Source organism: Drosophila kikkawai, chromosome 2L (assembly GCF_030179895.1).
Source record: "Drosophila kikkawai strain 14028-0561.14 chromosome 2L, DkikHiC1v2, whole genome shotgun sequence".
Taxonomy (NCBI): Eukaryota; Metazoa; Arthropoda; class Insecta; order Diptera; family Drosophilidae; genus Drosophila; species Drosophila kikkawai.
Window position 1 is genome coordinate 638485 of NC_091728.1, and position 27976 is coordinate 666460.

Consider the following 27976-nt stretch of genomic DNA (forward strand, 5'->3'; position numbering starts at 1 on the left):
AAGTACCTGTGGCCCATTAGTGGGACCCAAAAAATGTACATTACCTCAACGAGTGGCCCATTGGCCGAATGTCCTAGTTTGAGGTCCTCTTACATCGTGCCAGCATCATTATCATCGTCATGACCATCCGCGTCATTCGTCTTCATTATCGCTTGTAATTATTCCCGTGATGCTGGTGGAAAATGCATTTGCATAGATTTCCATTTCATTGCGTCGACGGAGGAAGGGAAAACCAAACGCGAAAACAAACAAAATGTGCAGCAAAAATTTTGGATAGAACCTCCTGTGGATGTCCCCCTTATGCCTCTCGCACTGTTTTTAAATTAAATATTTTCGAGTACACGGCAGTGCATATTGCATAAAAAGAATAACAAAAAATTGTCCATGTAAATCAATTTCCACTGAAATGAACTTCACAATTTGTTTTTGGCGGCGACCACAAAAATTGACAACAACAAACTGCTTTTGGGGAGGCCTGACAGCGGTAATAAAAACAAGAAAACTGAAATTGCGTACACACACATGAATATTTATGGGCCAGGAATACGAAACAAACCCGAACATGACACAATAAATAATCTAAAATTCTATGAAATTAGTAAATGTCAAATGGGTTTGGTTCCCAATTTCCATAGGGGGAATAACCAATTGAATAAATTCGCACTTTAAAGGTTCACTTGCTTATGGGTCGCCATTATATACAAATTTACATATATACAATTATATATTGTAAATTCAATTTTAAGCTTATGCCCCTTAAAAAGCCGCAAATGAGTTTGCTATTCATTTAGGCACAAAACACAGAAGGCATAAAGCATTCAATAAATTGAGAAATTTGAACTTGCAAAAGCCAATCCAAGAGGAAAAAGGACATAAATTGTTTTGCTCCTCGTTGGTTGTTAGGGTGTTCTTTTGGATAAAACTTGATTTGTATTCTATAAAGGGTGTCGAAAAAGTGGGATATCTTTTAAAATTATTAGAGACATATAGGGCTATCCAATAAAATAGTTATATTTTGTGTAATACATTAAATATATTTGAATTATTTATTCTTTATTTATTTAATCAGTATTAATTTTTATATTAAGGACCCTGTTTATACACACACATCCGTAGGCGGTTTCTGTTTGTGCCATTTAAATCGTGTTTGGCCTAAACGCCTGCAAATATGTAGAGCTAAATGATTATTTATTTGTATGAAATGTCTGTTCATAAAATATGATTACCGAGCACTTGAGAGCGTTTGGCTAGCAAAATGTTTATTTATTATTTATTTTCCTTTGTGTGTACTATTCATTATTTATTTGTTTTTTTGGTCCAGATTGATGTCCTGCACACACGAGTTCTTGTGTTTTGCCTTGCCAATGGCCCCGCCTTTAGCATTCTGTTGATTTAATTTTATTTTATACCCTTGCTGAGTTTTTAGTTAGTTCAGGTAGTCTATTGACTATTCTTACTACTATAGGTATAAGTTGGAATATAGAAACGCTCGGAAAATTTTATCGGAATTTATAAATAAATTAATAAGGGTTTTTTAATTCGATTTTGTGTTAATTTCTCTGTACAAATAAATGTACAGTCAAGTAATCAAGCCAAAGCGCTTGAAATTTGCAATCCACAAATGTGGATCCTATTTCAGGCTCTCTTTACCGTAAGAGAGCGGTCCTCGGTTCGTTTGCTTACAAACACAAAACCGAACAAGAAAAAAATGGAAAGTTAGATGACAGCAGACAAAAGAAAAGATGCAGAAGGAATGAAGAAGCAAAGCAAAATGAAAAAGGAAGTAAAATAAAGCTGTACAAATCTACCCAGAAATTATTTGTAAACGTGTAGATATTCCTTCTCTAAGCAAAAACAAACGGGACCTTTTCGGCCGTTTTTTGCCCGTTTTACCATTTTTTTTTTACTCTTTTCCCCGCTTTGCTTTTACCGATCAAAGCAAGGAGATCATTTAAATTTCAAGGGCAAATATCAAACACAAAAAACTCACAAGAAAAAAATGAAAGGTTAGTTGGACTGCAGAGCAAAAGAAAATATGCAGAAGAAAAAACATAACGAGAGAAAAGTACAGTAAAAAAAACACAAAATACTATATGTGAGCACTGTAAACTGTACTCACCAATTATTTGTTGCGTCCAAACGTATTTATTCCTTCTCTAAGCAAAAACAAACGGGCCCTTTTCGGCCGATTTTTGCCAGTTTAACATATTTTTTTCTCACTCGTTTTCTTCGATTTACCGTTTTACCGATCAAAGCAAGGAGAAGAGCATGAAAGCAAGGCGAAAACAAACGCGACTTGCTCACATCACTCTGTCTCACTCGCACTCGCGCTTGCACTCGGGCTAAAACTTAAAACTGAAATAAAACCGAACGCTATGCTTTCCGGGCATAAATTTTACCGACTTTCGTTCCGATTTCAATTTTTCACGTCGCGACGATGTTTTTCCGCTTTTTTCCGACCGTTTTTCCCCGTTTTAAGCCCGTTTTCGTAGAAGCACGCGTTTTTTCTGCCAAAAAGTTTTTTACCGAAAAATGAAGTGAAGAGGAATGGCGGAATACTGGTAGAGGACGAAAAGCTGGAGGCTGCGAGAGAGTGAGAGAGAGTTGAAACTGGCTCTCACTCTCTCGCAGCCTCTAGCTTTTCGTCCTCTACCAGTATTCCGCCATTCCTCTTCACTCTCCGGAGCACGATCCGCTCTGTTTACATGTTTTTTAAGCTTATATATATAATAACAATAAATATTATGGTTATTTTTATTTTATTTTATACGATTTAAAAATAATGTTGTCGTTAATTTTTTAATTTTCTCAAGACTAAATTATTGTGTATTTCATGGAAAGCGAACGGAATAATACAGACGTATCTCTTTATCTTGCTTTCAGCACTCCCAAAGGACTGGAGGACGTCTCGTCGTATCCGACCCTCTTTGCCGAACTCCTTGGCGGCGGCTGGACAATTGATGAACTAACAAAGCTGGCAGGTGGCAATTTTCTCCGGGTGATGCAGCAGGTGGAAAAGCTGAGGGATGACAAGAAGGCCTCGGGGGTTAAGCCCTTCGAAGATCACCCGAATTTCCGCACCGATGATCCCTACAACTGCACATCCAGCTAATTGAGCAGCACCGGACATAAGCACGCTGAGGTTGTACCAGAGAGGCCAGAAATCGAATGAATCCCGTAGCAAATTTATAGAAACTAATTTCCAATAGGCTAAGATTTGTATAAGCTTTAAATATGTGTAATTGTAAGATATATATGCCCGATCCTTTGGCATACAAAGTAATATTCTCCCCTTTTCCCCCTTGGTAATCGAAGACGAATTTCTTTTCATTTTAGTGACAATCTACAGACTGCCAGAAAAAAACAAGAAACAAATTAATAAACTTAACTATAAACAGCACACCAAGCCCACAAATTCCAACAAAAACTCGATGAATTTTTTTATACCCTGAAAATAGTAAGCCGGATTTTTTTTTAAAACTCTACTCCAAACTGGACCAACAAGATTTTATTTCATACTCCCTTTATTTCAATTATATTCCACTAATTTACACGAAAACTACATATCAAGTGTGTAATAAATAAAGAAAACAAAAAGTATTGTATTGAATTTAATAAAAAGTACTTTGTTTTTTGCATTAAAAGACAATGCAAACATTTGCGAGTGGGGAAGCATACACTTAAAATTAAAATCAAATACAAAAAACGGATAAAATAATCATAGGAGATCCAATCGATGAAGGTTAATATTTAAATGAATTTTTAGTTTACATTTCGAAGCAGTTTAAAGGCGACGATAAACTGAAGAAATGAATAGCGTAATAAAAACTAAATTAGACAGTAAGCTAGGTGTGGGCGTGGCACTGCCTGCCGCACAAAAATCTGTAAATATAACCCTTAGCCATAAATGTAGTAACATATATAAAAGTCACGATTTTCCAACATATTCCCCATATACAACCACATCGCTCTGTCTCTGTACCTTCTAAAGAAAAATCTAGCCAAATGCGTCTCTAGCCTAAGTAAACCAATTATACATAAACGATAAACAATTATAGCCAAGCCCCAAGACAAATTCAATAATTGTACATTTTTCTAAGCCGAAGCCCAAGCCGAACAACATGTAACTCTATATAAAGATTTATATATATATATATTAAAATCTATTGTTACGTTTTTTGTACGATTTTTGTATGTGTATATAGCATTTTTACACCTATGCTCTCATTTATATAGTTTTCTAGCAAACAATTCAAGCGTATTATTGTACTGGATCCGAATAAGCAGACTTGTTGGTAATCACACCTAGTTCTTAGTCTGGCCTGGAAGGCCGCCAAAATAAATATATCTGTAATGTTTATACATACATATACGAAATATGCCTAGTTATAGTCATTAAACCACAACATATACACTGAAACTTAATTCTCCCCCCCATTAATATCCCAGTATTTATTTGATCTCTGGTTTATTTCCTCAACTAAGACAGCAAACACTCACAGACACGCATATGGAAAACCAAATTGTAGTTAAAAACTTGAAAAATGGTAAAGTGTTTAGCAAATAAAAAGCTCAAATGGCAAAGAAAATTGCGGTAAATATAAAAACAATTAAAGAAAAAGTCAAATGGTTTGTTTTTATGAATGTAGGATGTTGTGCGAAAGGTAACTAGTATATATAGTGGTACGATCTCGTTCCTTCCGTTTTATATAGAAAGTATCCTATCTGGAAAACTGCAAAAACCAGAGCTTGCAAATAACTGTCGACGGGGTTTTTCCTGTGCTCTCGGTGCGAGCAAAACCGAAAAAGATCATACTCTCTCGCTCTCGTTCAGAGCAAGGGAGTTTTGCTGTCTTCATTTCGGTTTTTTGTTGAACGCTTTTCGTTGAGCTCTTTTTGCTTCGGCCTTTCAATGAGCCGTGCGTAAAGAGCGGGACGAGAAGCGTTCGCACACAGAGAGCCAGCAAGAGACCAAGGGACCGAACAGCTCAGCGCGAACGGTCTTCACCTTTGTTTGTTTTTTTTTTTATTTATTTATTTTTGTGAACAAGTGTCCATATAACAAAATGCTATTAAAAAGAATAGAAAAGTTTTAGACAATTTTGTTTTTAAATCGCAACTAAACGTTTAACGATTTGCTTGCCTATGCGTGTGAATGTATACCAATACATACGCAAAAGACTTTTGTTCACTGACCACGGTTCATGGGACAACCGAAACAAAGCAGAATAGAAAAAAACGAGTTCGCTCTGAACGCGCGCGAGCTGATTCCAAGAACTCATGAACGGGTGCTCTCTGAGTCTTTTCGTAAAGAGTGAGAGAGAGACAGATATATGCAGACAATTAGAAACGGTCGACAGTTTTTTGCAAGCTCTGGCAAAAACCAAAACAAAACCCACCCAAGTAGCCTTGTATGCAATTAGTACAGTCTTCATAAATATTTTTAATAAAATATTACACCTATTGTCTGTATATGAATACACAAGTACTTTTTGGTATAAAAATATTATGCCAAGGCCTCTACGAGTGACTTTTAAAACTCCAGTTGGCTGAGTAACTGCTGGCAGCGACTGTGTAGTGGAAGAGAACTATTCCGGATAGTCTGATCCTCCGTCATTGTCTTTATTATCTTCCTCAAGCACTCGAGATCGTACTGCACGTGGAAATCGTTCATTGTATATCGGTTGAATAGTAAAAGCTTGGTGGCTGCGCTTTCCTCAGCCAAACGGCGAGCGGCAATGAACTCCAGGAGCTCTATAAAATCGAGGTAGTTGATGCCAAAGCTGGCCCTCAGCATGGTCTGGCTGTGCGCCTCAAAGTTGTCCATTTGCTGGCAATCCGAGATCTCCTTCCACACGGCTGCAAGGTTGCTTTTGAGGTTTTGCCACACCATGGCAATGTTGCAGGCATTGAACCAGTTGTGATTCACGGATATGGTGTCGGTCAGATTCCACACTTGGTGGAACCAGCCGCTGGGCACAAAGACAGCTTCATTGGCCCCCTGATTGATGGTGTAATATCGGACCTTGTGCTTGTCCAGCATCTCCTCATCGATGCTGAATGGGGGGTTTCCCAATCGATCGTTCAGTTTGAGTTCCTCGCCTGGGGGCATTATCAACCATTTCTTGAGACCCACAATGTTGGTTGACCAGCTGAAGGAACCGAAGACGTCCGAGTGGTAGGAGGTCCTAAAATTGGGGAATTACTCTATTATAAAGTTATAAGGAGAAGGGATAACCAGTTACCATGAATTCTTGGGCCCCATGTAGACGAATCTGTAGTCGTCCCTGCCCTGATCAATCAGTTGTTCGTTGAGCCAGTCGGAGGCAAAATATTTAGGCACCTGGTAGAAGCTATAGCCAGGCATCTGGGCCGCCAGATGCCAGTCCTTGAGGTAGAGATTGTCCCGGCTTGCTGTATCCGCATTACTGTTTACTTCTGGGGTTTCGCTTTCGATTCTGCTCCTCCATCTGTCGAGGTAGTCGTGGAAATTGAGCTCCAGCTTCGTGTGGCTGTTGAAGTACGCGGAGTTGCAGTCGGCTACGGGAACGGGGGTATTCCCAATTTTGGTTTTGAGGTAGTCAAAGTTAATGGAGCGGTGGAGCGAGGGCTGTCCGGTATTGCAGTTCACATCCAACGTGTTCGTCGTCGTCCACTGTTGGCACTCCCAGTTGTTGGAGACATCTGTGATGATTACGGGCAAGTTCTTGTGCATGAAGAGCCAGAAAAAGTCACTGTAGCTTAGTTCCTGGGCACGACATCGCAGGATCTCATCGGGCAGCTGGTCCTCCTGCTCGACTTCGATTTCCTGGTGGGGCTGCAGCCGAAGAATGGAGAGCGCCCCGTCGTCCCGCTCCTCGGTAGCCATTCAATCCGGCAGTGGGGCTTCGATATCCCCAGGCTCCGACTCATCCGCCGGCTTTTAACGCAGATTATTGTATTTGTTTATCAATAAAAGATTTTGCAAAAGCTCGATGTCGTGTGCCCGCCGGTCAGTCCGTTCAAAAAGTTGAAAATTCGATGGAAGTACGGATTTTCTCCGCCACGGCAGCTGGTAACACTCAAAAAACACGAACGTATTACGTAAGGGAATACACGTAACAGGAATATATATATAGATATTTAGCTCTGAATTTGGTGACTTTAAATGGTTAGAATGATTCAAAGATACAATTTTATAATTGTCTCAAGCCCTTTTCCTCCGTAAGACATACAGCCGATAAAAAAAACCAACTTCCAAGTAGCCGTTATCGATTTTAAACGAAAAGGTGTGAAACTTTGCTATATGTTTAGCTCATGGACGAAATCATGGGCAGCATTGGTGCGTTGCTAGACTTGTAAATTTGTTCTTACGTGTAAAACGTGTTTTTACATTTTACTTTTACGTATACTCGTGTTAAATATGAATGAAATAAATATTAATTATAAATACCCCCTATAAAAATAAATAAAAAATTTTAGAATTTAAAGAAAATTAAAATTGATTTTTAAAAATTAAAATAAATAGCAGTTCATTGCCGATTTTCCCGAAATAAAGAGGAATAGGTGAAGCATTTAAGAAATATATACTAAAATTTAAAAAGCATCCAGAAAAACGTACAAAACTTTTTAAATTTTGGAACAAAAGGTTAACAAAAATTTTAAAAATAAGGTTTTCGATTAAAAAATATACAAAAGTGGAATATAAAACCTTCTTTGTTTTACTGAAAACCATATGTCCACGGATGAGAATTTTAATTTGCAAATTTAAATGAAGTGTAAATCAAATAGGAGAGTAATTAGTTCAGTTTCACATTAGGAGATTCGCCCAGGAGCTGCCAAATTAAACCAAACATTCTACAAAAGTTAGTTAACTATCTTAAATTTTTGGTAAAATAAAATGTGGAATATGTTCTTCCTTTTCCTTGACAATTTGAATTGTTTAAAGCTTTCAATACTAAGAATTTTCGTGCAACCTAACTATTGTGTTTCAGAACTGTCCCCCGGTTCAGTGTGTGGTCCAAACACTTCGTCTGGCGAAAAGTCGTGCGCAAAAGACTCATTTTCGGGGCTTTCCGCCTCCATCTGAGAAATAATATCGTCTAAACGGCCCAGGGACTCTAGGGCCTCCCGGGTCGACTCCTCGTCCTCGAAGTAGCTGTAACTGGCGACATTGGCATGTGGCTGGGCATGCTCGGGGACCGCCGCAGGAGTAGATGACGGATCGGGTCTGTTGTAGCTGCCGTAAAGCTCGCGCAGCGTTGTCCTGGTGAGGTTGAACTCGCGCATGCCAAAACTCATCTTCTGGCCATCCTCAGCGGCGTCCCGTCGCGCCGCCTTCCGTTCGTCGTGCGCCTGCTGCTCGGCCTGGGTGCGCGGCTCTCCGCCCAAGTCTGCCGAACTGTGGCGGGAGGACCAGGAGCTGGAGGCCGACTTGCGGGAGCGCTTGAGTATCTGCCTGCACTTGTTCGTTATCCCGCCCACAATCTCGGACACGAGAGCCGTGGCCCCCAGGAAGTAGCCGAGCGCCATGAGCAGGAACATGCCCTCCGTGTCTGCCGTGGTCAGCTGGCGCTCCTCCTGTATGATCTCCCGTAGCGCTGACGACGAACTGGCTTGGAGCAGGCGGCCAGATGCCGAGCGCTGCATTGCCCAGCTAACCTCGTTGTTTATTTTGGTTATGAGCCCGCTCTGCTGCGCCAGAAGGATCATCGAGTCAATCTTGCGCTTGTAGACGGCCTCCCGTGGAAAAAGCAGGCCTATTTGGAAGAGAGCAAAGCACTCCTCGCTCAGATGCAGTGCCGATCGCCGTGATATGTTCCTAGACGTGCATACAAAAAAAATAAATCCCCTGACAGCATGGTCCCTGATTCTGCTTACTCATCCGAGAAGTTCGACTGCACCAGGTACTCCAGTTGAGCCTTGGAGCCAAGGAAGGCGTAGTTCCAGAAGAAGCTCTGCGTGACGTTGCCAATGCCTTCCTCGAGGGTCCCGACAAACTCCATCTTCTTGTACAGCCTGGAGGTTGGAATGTGTGTGGAGTTCTGGAACCACGTCTCCCAGCCCCCATTATCTGTGAGTTAGTATGTGAATCAAGTTGACATTTCCCTTCTCTTGTTTGCTCACCCAAGGTGCCCACGCGAAAGAACAGGCCCAGTAGGTCAAGCACAGAGTCAACGGTATCCGGAAACGCCGGCAAGGTTACAAAGGCTATGATGGATCCGGTGTAACAGGACGTTATAATGATCGTGAAGAGCCAGTAGGCGCCGATCAAGAGACGCGTGGAGTTCTTCTGCGTGTTGCTCCACGAGTATTTGCCGCTGAAGGTGAAGGCGTTGGTGAACATGCCAAACACATACCAGAACATGTTCTCCACCTCGCCCCAGTTGCCCAGCAGGTGGCTGAGGGTCAGGCGGTCGGTGAAGACGATCGGAAAGATGCCGCCAAGGTACACGCAAATGAGAGCCACCCAGACGGGCCACTGGAACGGACCCATGATGGCCCTGTACTTGGGCAGCGCTTTCGACGCCAGCGTTATGAAGGCGGCGCAGTCACGGGAGTGGCCCACGGACATGTCCGAGTCCCGCAGCCTCTCCTCTGTTATATAAATTCCGGACATCCCTATGTCCACTGACCGCTGCACAATCTGCTGCTGGATGTTGTCAACGACCCCCCGTGTAAAGGCCTGCGTGGGCGTCTCGGTGATGTCCACCGAGAAGTTCAGGCGCTTGGCGATCATGCTCAGCAGCCGATACTCCACGCCGTCCCAGCGCAATTGACCCATGCCCGAGGAGTCCAAAGTACGGATGCCGAAGATGAAGGGCGGCTGATTGGCGGCCGACACTTGGAAGCGGTGGCCGGCAAAGCCCATTTGGAACTTTGGCGGAAAGAGATTAATGTGTGGCCGGGACAAAGCTCCCTTTATCCAGCTGGTGAGCACCACGGGAGTATTGGAACCGAGGCCATCTGCGTACAGCTTGTGGGTGTACAGCACGTAAGGACGCTCCTGTGGCAGAAGTAAAGTTTAAATATTTCCTTAATCAAAGCACTCCTACTCACTCGCAATGGGTCGGCCATAAGGGATTCTCCTATGACCAGCAAATTGACAATGTTCGAGGACAGTTCCGAGGACAAAAAGTCACGCAGTTTCCACTGCGTTGACCTGGAGACAAGAACGACCCGACTTTCTGTTTGGGCACCCAGAATTTTTCGCGTCATCAGTGGGTCCGAAAGGAACAAGATATAACTCTTGCAATTGCTATCGATGGGGCTTGTAAAATGGGGGTTTTTCGCCTCATAGCGAGCATTAATCTCGCCATGGTAGAAGGTAATGGGGAGAGTCTGCGAACCAAGATATGTGCGGTTTTTTTAAGGAAACAAATCCTCTAGGGATATTTAAATATGTATGACCAAGTTACCTTGAACAAGTTTTCCAGAATCAGGCCATCTGATTTTTCCACAGAACTATCGTAATATATGACTGGTGGGCATTTCTTGAGGTACTCCTCGGCTATTTTGTTAACCAAACCCACCAGAGAGTTCGTCTGATCGAAGTTGTAAGAATTTACGTGAAATTTGCCAGCCAAAAGCTCTGCCCGCGGCTTGGGATTCCCGTGGAAGGTAGGATCGACACGGCGTCTACTTCGAAATTTCGTCCGATGGCTGTTTCCGCACTCTCCCTGTCCATATATCTCCTCGTTTAACTGATACCGGTTGATGAGTCGCCGGCTAACACATTTCTCTGGCACCTCAGTCTCGAAGGAGGCTCCTGCAGCGGCGACGACCCATGGGACGGTTAATAGAACTGCAACTAGCCAAGCTTTCGGCATAGCGACTTCAAGCACTTCTGGTCGGGGTTCCAAGTACTGGCAGTGGCGGCACTTGCAGCTCTATTTATACCATCCCAAAGGGCACAATGGCTGCACGCTACGGGTCGTCACCCCATCAAATTATAGGGCTTCCAATCGAGAATATTAATCGTAACACCTGCGCCAAAGGCTTATCATAGAACTTGATTGCTTCACTCATAATTGGATCCTGGTTTTTGTTCGAAACAACTAATCAAATGTTATTTTAAATGGTGAATTTTATATATAAGATCGGATCAGTATCAGTGTATAGTTTGCTCCTCTAGTTTGCAAATTTTGTGATGGATATAATAGTAATTTAAGAATAAAACAGTCATCAAAAAGGAAGCCACATGGCGTTTCATTTCAATTTTCATGCGCTTCCGGCCAAAAGACATGTGCCGCAAGTTTTCACTTTCACCCACAAGCAACAGCTGCAGTGGCTTTGGCGGGATTCTTTTTTAGATTTAGAACACGCCGCACACATTCCGGCCTGCCTGGGACTGCGCCATGTTTTTACGACCGGAATGCAGGGGAGGCGGGGGTTCTACTGGTTGCGTTTGTCTGTGGGGGACGGTTGTGATTTTATGTGGGTGTCGGTCGAACTAGCGATGAGTAAGTAGTTCCTGATAGTATTTAATAAAGTGGACAGGCCTGCACCTAGATCTCTTGAATATGCATTAAAAATATTCCATTAAGAGTAAGGTTCACCGCAAATTAAATTCCGTCACATCAAATTGCTTCATTGCGAATAAATTTGGTGGTGGCGACAATCTTAATGAGTTCTTAAGCACATATACTGCACATTCTGCTTCTGCTTTAATCCATTTTTAAACAAATTATGGCCTACACTCGGAGAAAATACAATTTTGGCAAGCATTAAGGAAATGTACAGACTGAAAAATAAATACTTATAGGCGTTTTCAATGTATTTCTTGTGTTTCTCATGGAAATAAGCAAGTGCATATTTATTTTTCTATGTGTCTTCTCTTGGGATGCATCATGACTGCGTACCGATTTCCATTTCGGAGCATGTCTGTTTCGACGACAAATTATGACGAACTGTGCCCCATCATTTCCATGCATCCTAATAAATACCCACATGGCCAGCTGCGAGTTGGTTTATGTGCTTTTTAACCCAGGGTTGCCTCTTATGGGCCGTTAACGTCTCCAGCATTTAGCACGATCACCTAAATATGACTTTAGTGACTTTTCCACCACCCTCCTGTCGGATTGAATTATTTCAAAAGATGTCACCTCAGCACCGTTGATACTCCCAAGTCCCAAAGCAATGGTAACTGGCGGCTTCGATACATCCACCTGCAGCTGTATCACAATGTCCGCCGGCAACGCAGTCTGGGACGCCTCCGCTCTTTTCGTTTTGAACTTTTGTGCCAGAAAGCAAAGACACTTGAACGACAGATGCCACTGAATGCGCCACCATCCTCATCCGAACGTTTGCCAAAAAGATCGGCCGCTGGGTGCAAAGTCCAATTAGTGACATTCTGACAAGATGTTGCATAGAGACCACCGCATATGTGCAGCTGTACATACATATGTGTACGAGACCGAACAACTTAATGAATCGGCGGTCCGCAGAGCGAAGCCAAAATGCTATTCTAATTGTCTACATATTTTTCACGGCTGGCGCCAATTTTCTTCATGTGCAGCCCGCTATCAGCTTGTTAGATCCGCGAATCTTGTGCCCGGTGTTGGGGTTGCTTCGACACCCTATTTGATATTTAAGCCACAAAGGAAGCTACTAGCTTTATAAGGCAAACTTAAGTACGAAAATTTGAAATTAATTTGAGGCCAAGTTAAATTTAAACACAACTTTGCAGAAATGTGCTAACTAAATGATAGGCAACTATTTATATTCAACGCTTTGTACTATTTTTAGTAAGCATATACGAATAAAGCCACATTAATTAACTGTCTAGCACCTTCCGAGGTGTCTGATTCCCATTCTGCAGAGTCAGACAGTGCGAAGTGTGTGGCCTAGGTACTGCGCATTCAATAAGCCCCATTCATTGTATAACTCGGATGGGGAGTTGTGGAATCAGACCTACAAGTTAATACCAAAACTTGGTCTTTGGCCTCCGATCTAGGTTACCTCAGTGGCGGCTGCATCGATAATTTATCCATTTAATTTTCGTAGAAATTGACATCCATTCAGGCCCGTCGCCAGGGTCATTTTACCTGCTGCTGAATGAACTTTCCAAAAGCACCTGAGAAGCCCGGCCGGCCGACCGCACGCTGCAGTTATTAATTTAGGCAAGACAGCGCCGATCAACAGGCTATGCCCGCCAGCATATCATCAGCGGTGGCAGTTGGTCTGCACCTTTCCATGACAAGGTGTCCTCAAAGAACACGGCCGGTGCACGGTGCGGTTCGGCAGACCACTGGCAATAACGACAGAGCATACATACCGATGTACCCATGTGGATATGTGAATAAAAGGTGCACATCTCGTGTTGGGTTTATGCGGGGCAAATCCCTTGTTCACTATCTGCCATACTCATTCCCATCCCCAATCTTCCCAGCAACTTTGAGGAGTCTGGCCGGCTGCGTTTTGCGAATTACCAACTTGCGAATATCGTGCTCGGCATGAACCTGGCAAGACAACCGGGCAACAGATGCCTTCGGCACGCAAATGAAGAATTCAAACCAGTTGCTGGGACGGCGACAAGTAGAAGTGGCGAATGCGCCAACATTGGCAAATGAGTGGCCAATAGCCCGTGACCATCCCGCGTTGGAGCTGCGGTTCGGCATGGCATGTGGCACTGCCGCAGTGGCAGTGGCAGTGGCGTCGTGCGGGGGGAATGGCAGCGCGGGAGTCCGTTCTCCCATGGAATGTTTCCAGCTACGTTCATGCGTGTCAACGTTGAGGCGCGAGAACTGCAAAGCATCTGGTCGGTCAGACCAGAAACCTGTGCTGTGCCGCCGGTCACTCACTTATTTGCATTGCGTTTATGACACGGCAATCGCACCGCACGCTGCAGCAGCAGCAGCAGCAGCAGCAGCAGCGCCGAGGCCACGGCAACCAGCTGTGCAGCTGGCGCCAGCCAAAAATTAACAAAATCGTCTTCTGTCTGGCTCTTTGTGTGTTGACTGCAAAAATGAAAATTCCTATCCAACAAAGGACAAGTGAACAATGCAGTTTTATGACAAGGATTTGACAATGCCTGCGTCTAAATGGGTAACGGGCGATAGCCATATCAGGAAGTGCACTTAGGGCCGACGACTCGTCGACAGGTACCGCAAAACCCTAACGCGTCTGCCTGTGGCATTACGCTACACTTTGCTTTCTATGATCCAATATCCAACAAGGTCTCTTATGGCAGCTTTAGTGCGAAGACATCTCCAATGCGGAACTCAGCGTGAGTGACACAGGCCCCAATCCCCACTCCCAAATCAGACCAGAGGTGGCCCACTGCTAGAGCACGCACAGGCGGGTATAAATAGAAAGATTTGAGGTGGATGCCACCGTCATGACCACATGCTAAGGCATTCTCTATTAAGTAACTCATTCCAGCACCTCATTTTGGAGCTGCAGCCCAGTGGCAGCTCTCGCCCAAAGCGGTCTCGACTTTCGAATTACCAATTTGCTGCTGCTGCTGCCGTATTGCTTCTGTGTAATTTCCCATCTGCAAGAGTGTTTTGGGGGCGAATAGAGGCCACTGACGCAGATGAAGGCTGCAGAATTCTGTTGCTTGCGGGTGTTTCCCGTACCAAGAAGCGTGGGAATTGATGCGATACTGCTCTCCATACCCATTAAATACCCCACCCCAGTCGTTCTTTTTGCGTGCCAGAACCCTTTCCAAATTGCAATGTGGGGGTTGTCTGCGCTGTGTCTCGCCAGCAGTCCCGAACTTTTTGACATTAATAGCGTACTTTTTAGCATCTAATTGTGTTCCATGGGCATGATTTCTTGCACGCAGGTATTTGATTGCCGGTGTTTGCTGTTCACCTTAGCTTGGGGCTGTCACGCTCCCCAAGAGGGAGTGGCATTCAAGCTCTAGATCCAAATTAGCATCGGATAATGTTAATTACTTGATTGAACCGCTTGTGATTCCTGCTTTGGCACCCCTAGATGCTGCATGTTACACTGGTGTCTACCGCTGGGCGCAGACCATTTAACAGATGTGGTTTTTCCACAAACTTTCCCAAATTAATTCCCACGCAAGCGACTTTGCAGGCTTGGTAATAGGCAAAGACACGTTGTCGCCAGTCTGAGCACAACTGGGTGCAAATTTCACACATTTCACACATTCTGGACTCAAGGATGCGTCCGCTGTTCCTGTCCTTCTGGTCAGCATATGTGCCACTAGCCGTCGACAGCGCAATTTCCATGAAAAATTGCAAATCAGGCTGACGCCGCCAAAGGTCACAAGGCGAAGCCGAGGAAAGCAGGGGCGTAGCTAAGCAAAACTCTGAGGGGGTGAAGTATTTTTCTACTACCAACCAGTACAGTGGCTTTTCTTAAAAAAATACACACTGAGATTACTGAACATTCCTGGGGAGTGTAGGGGCCCCTCTGGGAAACGTCCGTGACCGAGAAAACACACATGGATGCTGGCGCAGACGGTCCAAGGCGCTCAGCAAGGTTCCCATGTGTTCCATCTGGATCTGAACTCCATTCCTGTAAATACATTTTTTAAAGTCGGCTGCCGCAAACAATCCTTTCACCACCCGCACTCCTCGCAGTGTATATGCTCGTCGTCGGAGATTTGGATAAGATTTTGGAAATGTGGTAAACAGATTGGCGGAAACTGACTCTTGTCCGTTGTGGGACTCAACTCAAGCGCTTAAGTTGTCTTACTTCCGCGGCAATGCCTGTAGTGTAAACATGGGGATGCTACTGACGATTGACACTTGTGGTAGCCGAGCCTCCGGTATGAGTCGGGGCGTCATTTATAGGTGTTTGCTCTAACGAAAACTATTATTTAATCGTCACTGAGCTAGTATACAAAATTGGGTGGAACTGGAGGCATGCAAATCCAAAAACCACGTGCCAAGGCCGGTGCCAGAGTTGGGGGAGGCTCTGGTGAATGCAACAAACGTGACGTCACATGGAAAAACATGTGCATATTACGGCAACGTTATGTCCACAGGAGAAAAATCGCAGTCAGATGGCAGCCCAGGTAATCTTGCTATGCAGCACCTGTGGCATCTAAGGTAAGAGCATGTGTACACATAACCACCCCGGCACCAGCTGAAACGGAATTCCTCCTTTTTTTTAGGAGTACATCACGTGGCAATGGTACACAAATACACGACATTCGTCGATGATTTAACAGAGATTTAAGTTGCGCAGAATATTGTTTTTGGGAAGGTGAAAGGGTTTTTAAAATAATATGTAAGTGGGGCAGAAAGGAGATTAAAGTAGGAAAAGCAGGAAAAGCTGATGCATCTTTTAAGGGACCTATCAATTAATATAAACTTTTGCTTTATTCTCTCATAAGACGGACGAACATTTAGACTGGAGCCTCGCAAATAAAGAATTTTCTAATGAACGTACTTCACAGCTCTTCTCCCTTTTGCAGACTTGGTCTACGAGAACGAAGTCATTTCATTCCCCGCTACCTGTCCTGGCTGTTGTTGTGTGTAATTCCAGAAATTTATCAATCGTCCGTGTGTCTAGCGAAACTATTGGCCGAGGCCGGAAATTAGTCTGAGCCGACTGAAAGCAATTAGCGATCGAGACACCTACCCGTCGCGGGTAGCGCCAGGCCGAGATCTGTGCAGGTAGAACGGTGTGCTTTGTGTGTGCTGCTTAATTGACATATTCACCTGAACGCAAGTCAATTATAATCTATAGGACTCACGGTTCCCTTTGGTAATAAGCATATTGATATCGTTAAATCCCTGCAGGAATACATACAAATATCGAAGCCAAGGCGATGATGTTACCTCGCTGCTACGAACAGAAGCCAAATCAATAACTGCAACTTTAGCTAATTTTATACGAAACCTACAGAAATAATTCAGGGTAATTCTAGCCGGGCCTCAAGGAAAAAATGGTTTGTTTTAAAAGGGAGAGATCGAATTTCGCCGACACGTACACGGACCATTTTTGGAAGTCCAGCCTCAGCTCCTTATCCTTGAACTTCCAGCTTGACAAAGGGAAACGACTAAAAAGCCCGATCGCGACCTGAGCGGCGGCGGCAGCGGAGGCTGTTTTGGGCCTCCACTGCGGGACAAGGCTGTGGACTTTAATGTGGAGCCTGTCCAGTCCACGAAAACAGGTTAGCCGGCAGCCCAATCGCATTCTTATAAAAGCAGAACAAGTCTCTGAAAAACGAAAGTCATCATTCAAAAAGTATTTCGCGCGACAGCCACAAACTCGTGCCCAGCGTACATCTGCTGAGTATATTGGACTCGGACTGCGACTGGGACTCAGACTCAGCTCAGACAACCAGACGAAATGAACCCTAACGATATTAGTGGCTCTGCCTCTTGTTTTTAAGCGGCAGGGGTTGTATTGTGTGCCGCATTCGAGGGAATGATCATGCGAAATTTAAACTTTTTTCCTAGAATTCCCCACTTTAAAGTTTAAACCGAATACGCATAGAAGCATACACACATCATCCATAAGTGAGCATAAAGGGACAACGACAACCAATGTGTGTATATATTGTTGGATTCAATGAAGAATATCACGGCCTGGATAGGGTCTTGCACTGCAATCATTACTGTTTAAGCATGTAAATAAATGTCAATATGCATAATATTGATTGATCTGGATCCAATGTCGACGTCATTGCAATCATAAGACATGTGTAGCGTCGCCATCAACCGCAGGAGCAGGACGTGGGCCCAGCCTCAGGGTCACTATGACGCATTTGCCACCAAATGCGCAAACGCGTTGCTGCGTCGAGAAATGAAACAAATCCTGGCACTGACAGAAACCACCATACATAGATGCCAGCCAGCGTAACAAAGCTTTAAGAGAGATGCGTAATAAAAGGACCTCCACTTGTCAATCCTCGTTAATGCAATACCATTTCGCCTTGCATCTGTGGCAGATATTCTCGGTCGCTGTGGGTTTAGTGACATAGGTTTGTGGAGCTTCCAACATGTTTGCGACTGGGTTGGGTGCTGCCTATCATCGCTGCCATTGAAAAACCTGCCGAAATCATAGGAATTAAGTGACCCTCAATAGATGGAATATAAATATGGACAATGATGATGGCATTTCTTTAACATGGGAATATTAGAAAATATATAATAATATAATATAATATAATGGATTATGGGGTTTTCTGAATCCATTCTATTCCCACTTTAAAAATGTCAATAAAGCATTGATTTAACAGAAACGGAGACGCATCACTTTATGACTTATCCTCTAAAAGAAAGGCTAGCAGTAGTACTTAAGGCATTCTTAGGGATTGAGGGGTAACGTTTCAGGGAGTATATAGTATATAGTATTGAATTGGTTAAGGAGACCTTCACATTCGTAAAGGTAACAGCTAAGTTAGCACTTGCTAGTGCCAATTCTACATAGGACAATTTCAACGTATCCATTCATAAAACCCAGCGAACATGCTCGACGGCGAACGACTCAGGTTCGACCGCGTGTTGCCGGCCGACCGGCCGCTGGCACTTTCAGATACAGATACTGATACACGTTCAGAACGTCAGATACTTTCGTCAGATACGGTCGTGCTGCGGTCGGAACTGCGTACAAGTTCTCGTAAACATTCAAAAAATCGACAAAAAAATTTTGAAACTGACAAAAAAAATTGTGAAAGTGCCAAAGCTGCTCACCTTTTAAATAAAATAAAGTGCAAGTTATAGGAGCCGCAATTATATTTTACGTGAGATATCAATTTTGATATCAGTTTTTGGAAACAAGAATACAAAGTACCATTAAAGCCGGCTTGAGCCACTCTTGGATTACGCGCTCCCCCTCAGAGGTTTCGGCTTCTGTCCACTGTTATTATGGCAAACACGCAGCCGGAAAAGCTCTACATGCAACTAAGCGCAGCCGAGTTGGCGGCTATTATAATGAAAGGTGAGTTAAGCGTCCGAAAATGTCAAAGACAGCACACCAATGCCACCTGTTGCCTGCAAACTCTGCAAAATGCACAGCGCAGCACTAAAGTAAACGACATATTTCCGTATCAACTTTTTGGACTACAGTGGCATTTGTTGTAGCAACTCCTGAAGTTAGGAATAAACTTTGGAAACTGAAACGTTGAACGTTGGCAACTGAAGAATGACTGTCGACGGGCTCAGTAATTACCCAAAGCAGCTGTGCCAAGCTAACTGGCGACAGATATTCCAAATGGATGTGAGGGGATGTGCGGTGCACCCACACCGAGTCCCTCCCCCAGCTCCACGCCAGCAGCAGGAGCAGCAGCATAATCATAAAAGTGGCAGTCCTTTGAGGGTGGCAATCTAGATACAGACAGATACGTAAACAACGCCAACTATTTGTCGCCAGCGTACTTCAGCTCTGGGTTTTGCAGGGGGGCGGCGCATATGTCAGCCAGCCACTTTGCGCGCTATACTGAATTGGGGACCGCGATGTCGCCAGACATATTGGCAATTTGTCTGTTTGCGGAGCTGGAATGGCAGTTGGCCTCGAGAATGTGTATCCTCATTCACCGCCGCCTGCTGACTGTGACAGCTTTTCCAAGGGGGAAGTTTGAGCTCTCTCCTCTCTGGCCTCCCAAGCTAAAATCTGGATTAAAGGTTACATCTAGGATTACTTGGTCCCCCAACTGTCCCCCCAAAGTGCTGATAACATTGCTTGTACGATCGACTAGTCTAAGATAGTGGACATCTATGGCAATATTATTATTTTTTAAAGTTCTTTGCTCTTTTCCTTTAAAAGTGTATGCAATTTAATTTGTTAAAGAACCAATAATCCCGGCCAGGACCCAAGGACTTTGACCAGAAAAAAGGGGCACGGAGCACCCATGGTAGCTGGGCCACCGATTATGCCACCAAACTGCATCATCTGGTGTGTTGTTGCGTTTCATTCATAAAAGTGATGCGTCATTTTACTACAATATACACCATATAGTCGAGTCGCCTAACATACTTGCATATACATACATACAGATACATATGTACAAGTACAAGTTGCGATAAGCCGCGGCTTCCCACACACGGAACGCTTCCCAGTGGACCGACCGCCAGCCAGCCAAAAGCCGCCTATGATGATAACCTTTCGCTGACTTTTGGCGTGAATATGGGATTTTCTGATGCCTCTGACAGTTAATGTCTGCCGCTTTAAAGTAGGTTTTAGCTGATTTTCACAGGAGGGCATTCATTCTTGGAAGAAAAGGCCAATAACGCGCAAACCATTGACAATTTTGGCGAAAAACCTTTTGGTCTGGACTCTAGAGCTGGAGACGGATCAGATGCATCCATTTAAAATGAGCTAGACAGCTTGCAAGGGGTATTAACAAGAACAAGCCAAAATGTATACTGGGAACTAAGCCCAAAGTCACTAGCTTTCCCCTTGATTTGATGTCGGATTTATCTTTAATAGACTTTTCAGGCATCGCTAAATAGATTATATAATTGGAAATTTGATAACACTCTTAATGGGCCGTATATGAGTCCTGCACAGGTGTTTTGCTTGGAAGATGCCAGTGACGATGGCGATGGCGACTCGTAGGCAAACATTTGTCTAAATATAAATTACAGTGCTGAATATATAATAACGGCTCAGCACAACACAGCACAGCACACAGGGAATGGAGCTGGGCTAACTGCTGTTATTTGAACAGCCTGATTTCGCGGCTGCAATGCCAGTCAGACAGTTGCTTTGAATTTGGCTCCGTTGTTTATCTGTCTAAAATTAGAAGAGATAGCGGAATATTATGCTTATAAATAGTTGTGTCAACAGACGAACAGCACACACTTTCCGTAAAATGTGTACTATTTTAGCGACTTGGATAAAAGGCGTTCAAATTTGATGAATGTATAGGTGCAAAGCCGGGATCGTAGGTAGCGTTATTAGCGTAAGCTGATACCAAATGACTATATACCGCTCAGTAGGACAGATGTTTCGGTTTATTCCAGATTGCGAGGCGGAAAAGCTCACAACTGAGTAGGTTCACCGCTCGGACAGCTGCTGTCTTAATTAGTTAGTTAGCCAGCAACCCCTCCCTGGAGCTGTCGAAGAGGGAGCACTTTGACTCCCCACTTGCCACACTTACCACACTTGCCCCTGCAATCCGGTTAAACGCTCGCTTATTTCGTTTGCGCCTCAATACGTAAATCGCTAACCGGGTTGTTGGCTTCCGATGCAGCGACTGCTGCCTGAACTTGAACCGACTTTACGCGACTTACGCGCCAGACGCGAAATAAATTACTTTTAACAAGTAAGCTGCGTTTAAACACTTTTGAAATACCTGTGGAGGTCAGTGGTAAACTGACGCGGCTGGAAACAGGTTTCATTTTCTCGATGCGATGCGATCCGATGCGAAGCGATGCATAATTTGAATTTACATTTTCGGCTGCACTGCCCGAATCAAGCTTGGCGTTCTCAGGATGATAGGAAAATGAGCAGAGCCAGGGGTATCTCTTTTACGTCTAGGATATTTATACTGAATGGTTTTATTATTATATAATATAAAGCCAACACGGGGCCTTTGTGCGTATTAAAATTTAGCAGCCACAGGGGTGTCGTCGCACAAGAGGCAGTCGAAACGTCAAACCCTATTCGGAATGGCAAATCTGTTCCGCGAAAACGGGGGTTTTTTTTAAATAATACCAATACCAATAACAAATGCCAAAACTGGGCAACCGGTTTCCAACTCTTAAACGTCATAGATAGAAGACAACTAACTCTTTAATTTTGGTTTATTTTTAGATTCACCCAATTCCAATGACCGTGACGCAGGTTTCTGTTCCGCCAGCTCGGAAAGCGAAGGCGGAGACGACTTGGCCGTCGAGCACTCGCGCAGTGGCAGTCCCGACATCGCGCCAAAAGGAACAGAAGACGCGTCAGACCCTAGCTCCAATTCAAACTCCAAGCCCATCGCCCTGATCCGCAACAAGCGCAAGAGCTCGGAACCCTCCAAGGTAGTGGGTTCGCTGCCCGGGCCTTCCGTCCTTTCCACTGCGAGTATGCATGCTACGGGTCCGCTCAAGAAACGCATTCGCTACACCTCCTCGGCCGACTCAGCGGTGGTGCTGACACCCCCGGCCGTGGACTCTCCGCCGCCCAGCGGCTGCCTGGCATCCTCGCTGAGATTGGATCAGGAAATGATGCCGAATCCGGCCCACATATTCGCCCGTCACCCAGGTGTCACCACTCTGCATCGGCCGTTTGCCTCGCCCTATCCTGAGCAGCTGGAACCGCTTGCACTGGTAACGAAGAAAACCCTTTTGGAAGCCGAAAAAGAGGCGAAAGCGGAGTCCTACCCCAAGCTGCCGAGTGCCAAACCGCAAACTCCGAAAAAAGCGCTACAGAAAAAGTCAGCAAAAGCGGTGCCCACATCTTCTTCACTGCTGGACGCGAGTCTCAGCGATGAGGACACTTGCAAGGTCCCCTCCGGACTAAGGTCTGATGTGTCTATGTCGCGACCCCACCAGAGCCAGCACCACCATCAGCGTAACTACAAGAACATGACGCGGGAGCGCCGCATAGAGGCGAATGCTCGGGAACGGACCCGTGTCCACACCATTTCCGCCGCCTACGAAACACTGCGCCAAGCCGTTCCCTCCTATGCCAGCTCCCAAAAACTCTCGAAGCTGTCCGTGCTGCGAGTGGCCTGCTCCTACATACTGACGCTGAGCCGAATGGCTGGCGAGGACTACAGCGCCGACCAGTCCGAGCCATCGATTGCCGACTGCTTGGAGGCGGTGACAGCCACTATTCAGACGGAGGGCAAGGTGAAGCGGAAGAAAGACGAGTAATCGTAGGCATTCAATGCGACTGATTGCCGCTACTGTTCCTGATAACCGGGTGGGCTCGAGCTGCATCTGCATCCAGCATTCCTACCCACACTCTCCGAGTCCTAGGCATAGTGGTGGTCACGGGTGGCCGAATAGCTTTAAAAGTTTTCAAAGCTTTGTTTAGTTGTAACCTACAAGACCAGGATGCGAGTCGAGGGGAAATGAATAATGCGCGAAATACACTGTAATTGTACCATATACTGATAGATTAGAGTTAGAGCTTAATACCAGCGATGTGATCCTAATTTAAAGTCGCTTTTTACTGAAACAATACGAGGTACGGGCACTTAAGGCAGTACAAACAGTCAACACCAAATGATATACAAAACTGAACACTGAAAGCTGAAAAGACAATAATCCTAGCGGGCAATAACGTGAACGTTTGGCTATTTTCCAGGCTTCACACGCACTACTTTTACCATATATTTTTAAAATCCAAATATATTAAAACTGGATTCAAATTTGAAGCAGCCATAACACTATATATTTGTACTTTAAGCTAGCAACTAAGAACTCTACTTGAACTGGATCGTGGAGAAGCAATAAAGTGTGGCTCCGACTGACTCTGATCGATTAGTTACTTGTTCAACAGTTGCCATTGTGAGTGAGAGGAGTGTTATCGAATGATTTGTAACATTTGCATTTGTAAATAAGAAGGTCCTGAAACATTTCAGCCCCCCTGTAAATAGTCCCCAAATGTAATCTCATTGTTTTAGGTTAATATGTAGATCTAGCATTATACATAAGCGTTAGTGCCATAAAAGTGGAGAAATATACAAATCTGACTGTCAAACAAGTATATATTTTGTTTTTTGGGGGATCTTAGGTGGACGTGGACGAGGACGGGGCTGACCCATTAGTCAGCCCGGGTACGAGCGCACTGGGGATTGCAAACAGGCACGAAAAGGGGTAATTTATGTCTATACGTTGAATAATCTTATCGCTGGCAACAAGCTATTTGGTATATAAACTCCAACAGGTGCGCGCCCAAAGCGGCAGGCGATCGATTCGGGTGCACCCGAACTCATCGGCAGAACCGCTATCATAAACGCGTTTTGGCACACAACAGTCAGTGCCCTTATCGGGCCCAGAAATAAATTTGTCAGCTAATCTAGCAGGCACAAAGTTTAACGATATCGCCACCGGCTAAGCGAGGTGCAGGCGCACCCATGACGTATTCAGTCAGGAACGATGCTGCTGCACAGTTAGCTATGCAAATGTCAATCGAGGCGCCTGCATCTAGTTGACCCAGTGCAATAGCCAGCACAAATTACATCAGCTTAGTAGTAGCCCAGTGTAGTCTTAGCCCCGTGGCCGTAGAAAACAGGTTAATTGGAGCAGTTTCTGATCGGCGTATATGATAATGACTCAAAGCACGGGCGTTATTCAATTGAAACCAGGTGCTTGGGCTGGCACTTGTTTCTCCGAAGCCCATTCAAAGGCACTTGCATCTGCATATTTATGTGGCTGAAAAACGGTTGTTTACCCGACACTAAGGCTGTTCTAAAAAGGCGTTAAAATCGAATCAGGCGCCAAGTCCAAGCACTTGTATTTATAAAATATGGATGGTAGTGGGGGGAGCAACGAAAAATATTAAATATTAAATCGCTTTGTGCTGATCATTGGACATGATTCAGCGATTTGACTACATATACCTCCGAAGCTACTATATTTCATTATACTAAGCACTGAGGTGCAATATACTCCCGAGAATCTACAGGCAACATTATCGTTTGCGGATGACAATGACTTTCATCTCCGGCGAAACAACATCTATTTTCTGATCTCCTTAGGAATTTGTTAATACAGTTTCCAAAGTCCTATATGAAATAAGGATTTTTCCACTAATTATAAATATTTTCCGGTCAGCTCAATTCAATTAAAATTATCGCATAGAACTTAGCATAAAGCCAAAGCTGACGCAATTATTAGAGTCTATTGCAGAAACGCCAGATGGGAAGTATTACCAGATACAGTTCTCGTTCTCAGTTCATTTCAAAAGCGCATTCATTTATCAATGAATTCCTCTAGCCTGCATTAATATCATTGCATACCAATGAGCCTTTACCAAGAACACAATTAAACAATTTACTTAATTGGCAAGCGAAGTCTACGTAATAATTATGTTGTTTTGTTTATAAATGCACTTTTGGACATAGTAAAATATCGTGTTTTGCACAATATGCAAAATAGGTAGTTCATTGAACCAGGGCGGCAGTAAGAATTCTTTTTATTTCTTATTTTTTTTCTTAAAAAGCAGCCAAAGGCGGGTCACCCTAGCAATTTTGACTCTTTTACTTAATTGTAAAACCTTTTTTATACCCTTGCAGGGTATTATTGTAGTTTAAAGTAGACTTTTTTAGGTTGAGTTTTCTAAAATATATAAAAAGATTTTTAGGAGTGTGGGGATCCACCACTAAATAACCCTTACCGGTATATACATTTACTGTTTGTGCCTTAATTTAGCGACAAAAAATTGCAGACAATTTTGTAAGGCTTTATAATGGTAGTAATCATCAAAAATAATGAAATAAATTTTGCCAATGCACTTAAATAAGACAGACCTAATTTATATTCTGTCAACGAAACGATTGGACCTCGGCAGCAAAGATAAAAAAAAAAGAGGTTTACTTGGAAAGCTCACGCTCATTTATATACCCTTCCACAGCCAAGATGAATCCTTCTCATTGTGTATACTTTTCGATGGTTTTGTCCGGAGAGGTTGTTGTATTCATTCATACCCACTGTTAGGGCATGCAAACCGCTGAAAGGAGCAGACTGAGGCGCTGTCCATTGATATTAATAAGACTTATTCTCACATTAAAAACTCTTTTTTATGCAGGCCGAGTCAGCCCAGTGCCCAAAGCGAACGAGAACTCGTTCAAGCCGGTGTCCTACCTGTGGCATTGGTAACCGTTCAGCGGCCAGGTTGGTACCCTAACGCAGCTCCGAACATCTGTTGCCACCTAACAATGCCATGAGCTACCACCCATGCCAAGTGTGCTTGGCTTAATTTGAGCTAGCGGTAGCTGTTGCTGCCGACGCAAAAATTAGCATTTGTGTAAACAAGAGAATAAAATAAACTATGGCAAGTCGGTGCATCACATGTCGTGACGAGATGTTGTTTTAGTTTGCTCCCAACTGAGAAATTGTTGCGCAAATATTGGCTTTAATGCCGTCTAAAAATACCCCGTCTCCGGTCGCTGGTAGTTGCAGCTTTAACTTATAGGACCAGACGTCAAATATTGTCGCACCTGTCACAGGTGTGGGCAACGTCTATTTCGGGGAGCAAGTGCGCGTGTGCCGCCTACCGCCTCCCGCCTTGGAGCCAGTGCCAGTCCGATTGCGAGGGTGACTCGAACTGCGTATCGTCTTGGCATCACATGCTGGCCAGCCGCGAGGCGTGATCTTTCCATTAAAGATGCGTAAAAATTAGCACGGGTGCCGCCGATGCTGGCTGGACTACTTTGATAATTAACCAAAAATTTACTACTCGTTATAAAGGCAAGGCTAAAAATAGAAGCCGGCTGCCTGGCTTATTGTTTACATGTTAAATTGCTGGCTTTTGGGTTATTTTAAGATCGTTGTCTAGGGACAACTACTATCTATATACATATGTACTGGATATTTTTGAAGAGTTTGAGGAATAGGTCACTAAATATGAGTGTACTTCTGGGGGCCTTAGTTCTGATATTTGAATAAACCACATAGAGTATGGAAGATGTTATGTAGTACTACTTTGCGGGGCTCTTACAATGCAAATTAAGATGCATAAGAGTAAATGGTACCAAATATACTCAAGATTCCGTTCCAATGTATCTACTCACACCAGCTTCGCTGAGCTAAAACTATTTCTAACCCAAGAAGATGGGTTTAGCTTGAGAGGTCGATTTCCGAGAACATTCGTACAGCTGGCGTCACTCGGATAGAAATGCAAAATTCTTATTTGCAGGGCGGCAGTGGGGATGAGGAGACAGCGAGTGTGCTGTGCCTGTGCCTGTGTGCGCACACGATTGGTTGGCGCCTAGATTGCAAGGCAGAAGTGACAATTTTAAAATAAAACCAGACGGACGGAGGCGCGGAGCTGGGGCTTGTGGCGGTGCCATTGCATCGTTGACCAAGCGAAATCACAAAGAAAATAAAAGAAAAAGAGGCAAAGCTATTAGGCGACACGGCGCGACGGCTACGGATACTCTTCGTCGCATGCCAAATGTTTGTCTAGCAATTTTCGTGTAAAATATTTAAAATAAACTTTCTTGCCAGCTGCCCCGTCTAGAACTCCAATCCCCATATTGAATGTGAGAATATTTGTACACCTATTACATTATCACTAATAGATGCATTTAATTGGCGTTTCTTGGCCCTAAAATATGGCCCAATAAACTCTGGCTCGCTGCATAGACAACCCCCTGGCTAACTGAGCACTGCAGTGGGCAATTAACACGTAATTTGCTATAATTTAAGTGCGGCCGCCAGTCTGCAGCGGTTTTGTTGTTGTTTTCAGTGCGTAATTGACGTGGCAGACAGGAATTTAAATTGACAGATAGGCGACGGCGGTGCGCCGACGCACAGACCGCCCCCTTCCTCCAGGCTGCTCGTTGCCGGCGTCAATCTTTTGGCGTGCGTAAATGTCACTACTACTGGCGCCAATGATCCAATCGCCATTGGCATTCATTTAAATTGCAATCTAATATTCATTACATAAACGGTGGCCCATGCAGAAGCAAGAATTGAGAAGTACCAGGTAAAATTTTACATTTGTATCACGGGAAGGGATTCAAACGATATATTTAGAGCAAGAATGTATTGAGATCCTTAAACCAAAGTAATCATATCGCTCCAATAGTATCTATTAAGCTATTAAGTTGGAATACCCCGCCATACAAATATGCGTGGGGGCGTTCTTTGGTCGCCAATTTATTCAGCCAGACGATGGTTCCTTCAGAACTGAGATCCACTTTTCGGCCGCGTTTATGAATACACTCTTTTTTGCCTCAAATTTTGCACTCGCTTGCGTGAGAGAATTTGAAAGAAATCAACGGTCATCCGAGCATCTGCAAATTTGATTTAATTCATTTTAAACACGCGATTTTCATGGACGAGTGTCCGAGTGTCCTCCTCCTGCAATTTGAATTGTGGTAGAACCAACTTAAGCGAACACAAATCGTTCCACAGCGTTGCCAACTTTATAATTTTATTTCAAATCGAGAGTTGGAGAAATTAAA

The 27976-nt window shown here is 44.1% G+C and overlaps 4 protein-coding genes across 4 annotated transcripts in view; 2 read left to right on the forward strand and 2 right to left on the reverse strand.

The window, feature by feature from the left end:
* The window catches only part of LOC108074318 (uncharacterized), a 58733-nt gene extending 54131 nt beyond the window's left edge, over positions 1-4602 (forward strand). Inside the window, exon 11 of the mRNA XM_017166316.3 lies at positions 2884-4602. Coding sequence (XP_017021805.1) covers positions 2884-3112 — 229 coding nt within the window. The 3' untranslated portion in view covers positions 3113-4602. The remainder of the gene's footprint in view (positions 1-2883) is intronic.
* An 830-nt stretch (positions 4603-5432) lies between these two features.
* On the reverse strand, positions 5433-7004 carry JMJD4 (jumonji domain containing 4). Its single transcript, XM_017166320.3, has 2 exons — positions 6246-7004; positions 5433-6188 (listed from the first exon to the last, which is right to left on the reverse strand). The coding sequence occupies exons 1-2, from the start codon at positions 6866-6868 to the stop codon at positions 5534-5536; spliced, it is 1278 nt and encodes a 425-aa protein (XP_017021809.1). The 5' UTR covers positions 6869-7004; the 3' UTR covers positions 5433-5533.
* An 825-nt stretch (positions 7005-7829) lies between these two features.
* Positions 7830-12668, reverse strand: Ir21a (Ionotropic receptor 21a). Its single transcript, XM_017166232.3, has 6 exons — positions 12381-12668; positions 10398-12303; positions 10039-10320; positions 9106-9985; positions 8860-9052; positions 7830-8800 (listed from the first exon to the last, which is right to left on the reverse strand). The coding sequence occupies exons 2-6, from the start codon at positions 10806-10808 to the stop codon at positions 7960-7962; spliced, it is 2607 nt and encodes an 868-aa protein (XP_017021721.1). The 5' UTR covers positions 10809-12303; positions 12381-12668; the 3' UTR covers positions 7830-7959.
* A 5981-nt stretch (positions 12669-18649) lies between these two features.
* On the forward strand, positions 18650-23550 carry net. Its single transcript, XM_017166376.3, has 2 exons — positions 18650-18846; positions 21664-23550. Exons 1-2 carry the CDS (start codon positions 18774-18776, stop codon positions 22710-22712), a joined length of 1122 nt encoding a protein of 373 aa, XP_017021865.1. The 5' UTR covers positions 18650-18773; the 3' UTR covers positions 22713-23550.
* Positions 23551-27976: the final 4426 nt, after the last annotated feature.